The following is a 6,327-nucleotide window of genomic DNA, read 5'->3' as shown; positions in this document are numbered from 1 at the left end:
CAAGTAGAGCAGATTGATCGCAGGAAGAACGAGGCGGCTGATGCTCTAAGCCGGCTAGGCTCTCAGCGAAAGCCGGTGCCGCCTAATACTTTCTTGGATGTCCTGTATAGTCCTTCTGTTAAGCTGCCTACATAGGAAGACTTGGTTGTCCCTGACCCGGAGGCGCGACTGGTGGCGGCTCTCCACATCATACCGGACTGGACAATGCCTTATTTGGCTTACATGACCCGGGGTGAGTTGCCTGAGGATGACACTTTGGCCAGGCAAATAACCCGGCGGGCTAAGCAATGATTGTTATCAATGGCGAGTTGCATCACCGCAGTGTTACAGGAGTGTTTCAGCGTTGTGTCTCCCCTGAGGAAGGTCAAGAGATCTTGCGTGAGATTCATGAAGGGGATTGTGGCCATCACGCCGGCTCAAAGTCTCTTGTGGCCAAGGCCTTTCGCCATGGTTTTTATTGGCTGACGGCTCATGCTGATGCGGAGGACTTGGTTAGTAAATGTGATGGTTGCCAAAGGTTCTCGCGACGGGCTCATGTGCCGGCTCAGGAGTTGAGGATGATCCCAATTACTTGGCCCTTTGCGGTCTGGGGGCTTGATATGGTTGGGCCTTTTAAAAGGTCCAAGGATAAGAAGACCCACCTCTTGGTGGCAGTTGACAAATTCACAAAGTGGGTGGAAGCTGAGCTAGTTAGCAAGTGCAATGCAGCCACGGCGGTTCAATTCATGAAAAAGGTGATTTTTCACTTTGGCTTTCCGCACAACATTATCACTGACAATGGCACCAATCTATCCAAAGGCGCCATGGAAGAGTTTTGTCAACGAGAACATATCCGACTTGATGTTTCCTCAGTTGCTCATCCTCAATCCAATGGTCAAGCTGAGAGAGCTAATCAGGAGATTCTGAAGGGCATCAAGCCCCGGCTTTTGGTCCCTTTGAAACGGATCCCGGGTTGTTGGGTGGAGGAGTTGCCCTCCGTGTTATGGAGCATCAACACTACTCCTAACAGGTCTACAGGTTTCACGCCTTTCTTCATGGTTTATGGGGCAGAAGCAGTCCTCCCCAGTGACATCCGTCATGACTCGCCTCGAGTGGCGGCTTATGTTGAGGCGGACAATGAACAGGCGCGCCAAGATGCTCTTGACTTGTTGGACGAATAGCGTGATGTGGCAGCAGCTCGCTCAGCAATTTATCAACAAGACCTGCGCCGTTATCATAGTCGCCGGGTTAAAACCCGGGTCTTCCAGGAAGGCGATCTGGTGCTCCGGCTCGTCCAAGATCAAACAGATGCGCACAAGCTATCCCCACCTTGGGAAGGGCCCTTTGTGGTCAGCAAGAATTTGCACAACGGGTCATATTACCTCATTGACATTCGGGAGCACAAAGATTCGCGTAAGTCGGAGGAAGAGACCCGTCGGCCGTGGAACATAGCTCAGCTTCGGCCTTACTACACTTGAGCCATCGGCTCTCATAATGTACATATTTCTCTCAGCCATGTATATATTATGATAAGCAATAAAGCAGGACCTCTGTCCTTTTTTCTCCTCCAAATATGCACGTGTTGTTTTCATTGCAAGATTACATGATAACTTGAAGGAGGATCCGGCTTATGATCGTATTCGAATCTAGCCGTAAGCAATAAGGTCACTTGGGGGCTTCCTGTTCAAACATGGGTCGTATTCAAACCAAAGAGAACATAGCTGTCGGTACCCATTTGATTGGCAAAGTGCCGAGCTCATTGGGAAGTTTTCTTTGATCATATTTGAATCTTAGTTTAAACCCTTTGAGAACCGACGTGGATCGTATTCGAATCAGCGTCGTTAAACAATTCTTAAAATCACTTGGGGGCTTCCTGTTCAAACATGGGTCGTATTTGAACCAAAGAGAACATAGCTGTCGGTTCCCTCTTGATTGGCATCGCCACACCCACTGGGGGCTATATGATTGTATCCGAATCTTAGCATAACCCCTTTGGGCCGGGTCTCTGGTCGTATTCGAACCGGAAGCCCCTAAGTTTTTCTGCTTCACCGTAAGTTTCTTCTGATCATTTCAAAGTGTGTACGGCCGGGTCTCACTTGGCCGGCTTAACTTTGGTTTCCAGTGTTAGTTGGACACAATGGGTGTTATTAAGACAGGTAAACCGGAATTGAGGTACCAACCTTGCTACCCGGGTTATTTAAGCCGGAAGTATGCTTGCAGGCCGCTAAGTATGTTATTACGGCTGTATTAAGGATATAACTGAAGACCAGTCCTTTTTGATTCATATTCCGGGTTATATATCTAAAACTTATGATTCTCAGGGTGGTAAGCCGCCTCGAGACTTGTGATTTGTCATTCTCTGCAGGATAGTTAAAGGCAACTATTTTGAGATTAAGGAAAACAAATGATTGATTACGACCCGGAGAAACATAAAGGAGACAACTTCAACAGACTTCAGCATTCAAGGCGTGCACGATGGCACGGCAAAGATAAAGTATTGGTCCTACTCTATTACAAGACTCATTGAGTCCAAAAGGGTGAGGCATTGTTTGATAAGCCGCCAGCCGAGTTATGACGCTTGCTGGGTTGAAGTCCCCGGCTCGTTCCTCTCTTCTCCTCCGGCTGATCCCAAGACCTGGAAAGTTGATGACTTCCAGTCGATGCCGCTGAGAGCTTCGAATTGGGCTTCCTCGTCAATTAACCCGGCCGGGTCAATCTCCGGGGCGAAGGTGTGCTGACGAGCTGGCGGGATCAAGTTGAGGGCTTCATAGCGCGGAGTAGGGATCCTCTGATTTTCTGCATCGTAGCCCGGCTGATACTTAGACAGATCTGTATCATTGCCAATCAGAGTGGCCACCGGGTGTACGGCCTTCGCGCAAGCTGCGAAATCCTTCTGATCGAAGGCGGTGCCGTCTTCCTTCAGACTTGGATAGCCAAGGGCGATGTCCGCCGGGTCTAACTCTGGCAGGAACGCCTTGGCCCGGCTCAGCACGACGATCGCTCCGGCTCTTGCAGAGGCCCGTCGCAGCTCCTGGATCCGTTGAGGCAGAACGGCGAGCCGGCGAAGGACTTCCACCAGGTGAGTCGGCACCTCGTTGGATAGGGCCACCACAGCCAAGGCACGCTGTGACCCGGTGTAGAGTTGCTCCACCAGGGTGTATACGGCCTTTAGCTTGGTTACCACACTCTGGTTTAGGTTGGCACTTCTGGGACCTGTTTAACAGAATAAGATAAGCTGCCGACAAGGATGAGTTATGAGATATCAAAATTTTAAACTTTATGAAAGCCGGTGAGATGACTTACCGAAGATTGCGGCCACCATCTGGGACACTTGGCGCTTTAAGCCGGAGAGCTCGGCGGTCTTCTCGGAGAGAGCCTTCTCCGCCTGTTCAGCCCGGTTCACCAACGCGGGCTTTTCTTCGGCCCATGCCTTCTGCTCAGCGTCAAACTCCGTCTTCAGCTTCTCTTGCGCGGCGATGCTGGACACAAATTTGGCATTTGCCTTCCGGGTCTCCATCTCTTGCATCTTCAGCCGGTTCTTGAGATCAGCGAGGTCAGCCTCAAGCTTCTTGCCAGCAGCCTGCATAAATTTCTGGGTTATGGCATGAACAGTTACTATACAAATTTAAAGTCCCAAGTGTTTTCCAAGCAAAGACACTTGGCACTTGGGGGCTAATGCATATTGAACGTTTCTATCTACAAATTGCCGGTTCAATTGAGTAAGCCGGAACCTAAGTCTACAACATACTCAATCATAAGTCGTCGACTTGGGGGCTGGCATGGTAAAGGTAACTATGCAGTAAGTAAGAGGACAGAAGAATAATACCTCAGATTTCTGCTGGATCTGGTTCACCATGGCAATCTCTGCGTCCCGGCTCTTGTGCACTTGGCTGACGAAGCCGGAGACGATCTCTCCAATGTTCAAATTGGAGTAGTCAGTGAGGTCTAGGTTAACCCGGCGGGACTCTAGCAGCTCCCCTTTGGCGGAGCACTTGGCCAGCGCGGTAGGTCTCCCCGGCTCAACAAACTCCATCCGGGTAATTACCACCTCCAGGTCATCAGCTGGTTGAGCCGAGCTGGAGGCCTCCGGGTTAACAGAAGCTTCTGCAGTTGCCTTGGTGGTTGGGGAAGCGGCCTCAGGTGCAGAGGCAGCTGGCGGCTCTTGGGCGGCTGCCTCTGGCTCAGCCAAGTCCGGCTCATCGACCGGCTTGGACTTCTTCGCCCTCTTGGTGAGCTTGGCCTGGGCACTGGAAAGACAGAAAGGTTAAGCACAATAGTGTAAGTAAAGACAAAGTACAACAGGAGATGGTTATCGTTACCCGGGCACGGTCTTGAAGGCCGACAGGCTTGACTGCATAGAGTCGCCAGAAGAGGGGGAAGTTTCCTGATAATTTGAGTCAGAAGAGTTGAGCGGTTGACTTATAACACCTGCCAAAGGATGAAAAGGGTACAATTTTGAGATCACCTCTGTCCGGCGTTTCCTCGATGCGTCAGGTAACCCGGAGGAGAGGTCCGTGCTTTTGTCGGTCCGGGTGTGCCGCCGGCTCTCATGCACCTGTCGCTTCAAAATAAATTGAGGGTCTTGATAAGCTAAAGGATGTGAAAAGCTTACTTTCCGGGTTACCCTTCGGATTTTCAGCCTTGGCAAGGGCTCCGAGTCGGAGGAAAATGTCGTTACCTCTTCAACCACCGGGTTACTTGCTCCGATGTCGTCCTATTGATGAACAAGTATTGATAAGGCGGACAGAAATAAACAACAAGTACAACAAGGACTTACAGGCTCAGGGGTTACCTCTGACTCGGAGCTGTCGCTTAGTTGCATCAGCTCTGAAGCAGTAGGCCTACTTCCTTTCTTGCGAGGGGCGGCTTTCTTGGCGGCTTTCTTCGCCTTTCTGGCCTTCTTGGCCGCCTCATGGTCATATTTGACCCGCCAGAACTTGTCATCAGCCTGAAAAGTACAATGATGATTTCTTAAAACGATTCAGATGAAAGTTATATACAGAAGAAGATAAGATGTTCAGATCAGCGGCTTACCGCTGGGGCTGGGTTGGTTTTGCAGAAGGGGGCTAACCCGGTCCTCCCGCAGTCTGCCAGGCCCTCGTTCAAAAGAGCCTTGGCCATGTCCTCTGCAACATCTTCAGGAAGATCGTTGCGGCTGTGTCTCTGGGGGTCATCCTTACGGCCCGTGTACTCGCACATTAAGCCGGGGCGGCGGCTCAATGGGATCACCCGCCAGGAGATCCAGACCCAGACCAGATCGATTCCGTTCAGACCATTGCCCAGGAGAGCCTTGATCTTGTTGATGGTGGGGAGCAGAGGTTGGCGCTCCGCTTGAGTCAGCTTGTCTGACAGTGGGTGAGTCGGCTCCAGACGCGAGGGGCGAAAGCCGGGCAACGGACTCTCATCAGCCGGCGACGTGTCTTGGCAGTAAAACCACGTCAGATTCCAGTCCTTGGGGTGGCTGGGCGGCTCTGCGTAAGGGAAAAGGCAGTCCCTACGCCGCTGGATGGAGATGCCGCCTAGCTCCAAACTCGGCCCGTTGGCGCACTCGCTCTGGCGGTTTAAATAGAAAAGCTCTCTGAAGAGCAGCAGACTGGGTTCTTCTCCAAGGTAAACTTCGCAGAACACTTGGAAGTTGCAGATATTGGACACCGAGTTGGGTCCTATGTCCTAAGGCCGCAGATCGAAGAAATTCAGAACGTCTCTGAAAAACTTTGAGCCGGGCGGTGCGAAGCCCCGGCTCATGTGATCGGCAAAAATGACCACCTCCCCGTCCCTTGGCTGTGGTCTCAACTCTGATGGGTCGGGGGCACGGTAGGACATGACGTCCTTCTTGGGCAAATAGCCAAACTTGACAAAATCTGCTAACGTCTCGTTGGTGACATTGGACCTCATCCAGTTGCAAGTGATGGAGGCTTTAGGAGCTTTGGGAGGCATGGTGACTGTTGGAAGCCTATGATACAGGGAAAAATGTCCGGTTTAATAATGAGCCGGAGGAGACTTACAAGTTAAGGTTTAAGGTGGCGGCTTATGGAGGGGACTAATGATATATGTCTAAGTGCATCGGGTTATCTAAGCCGCTGGTGTGCTTGAGGGTAACTCAAGTTGTCTACGGCCTTATCACAGATGAGCCGGAAAATTCTATGGTGCATGGACTCCTTTAAGTCGGAAGGTTCTATGGCGCGTGTTTTCTTTAAGCCGGAAATGTAAACCGCCATGGCTCAACGAGGGCAGTTTTTTACTAAGTATGGTGAAAACAGGTTTCACACATTGCGGTAAATATTTTGGATCAAAGTGGTCGGGCAAAAGAAAAAGTTTCTAGACCTAGAAACAGACGCGAGGGAAGTT

General features: G+C 50.9%; 1 protein-coding gene across 1 annotated transcript; it reads right to left on the bottom strand.

Moving 5' to 3' along the window:
* Positions 1 to 3,163: 3,163 nt before the first annotated feature.
* Positions 3,164 to 4,012, bottom strand: LOC141042729 (uncharacterized). Its single transcript, XM_073511608.1, has 2 exons — positions 3,806 to 4,012; positions 3,164 to 3,559 (listed from the first exon to the last, which is right to left on the bottom strand). Exons 1-2 carry the CDS (start codon positions 4,010 to 4,012, stop codon positions 3,257 to 3,259), a joined length of 510 nt encoding a protein of 169 aa, XP_073367709.1. The 3' UTR covers positions 3,164 to 3,256.
* Positions 4,013 to 6,327: the final 2,315 nt, after the last annotated feature.

Source organism: Aegilops tauschii, chromosome 3, assembly GCF_002575655.3.
Source record: "Aegilops tauschii subsp. strangulata cultivar AL8/78 chromosome 3, Aet v6.0, whole genome shotgun sequence".
In the NCBI taxonomy this organism is placed as follows: domain Eukaryota; kingdom Viridiplantae; phylum Streptophyta; class Magnoliopsida; order Poales; family Poaceae; genus Aegilops; species Aegilops tauschii.
Note: the sequence above shows the minus strand (reverse complement) of the source record. Positions and strands in the feature narration are given on the sequence as shown.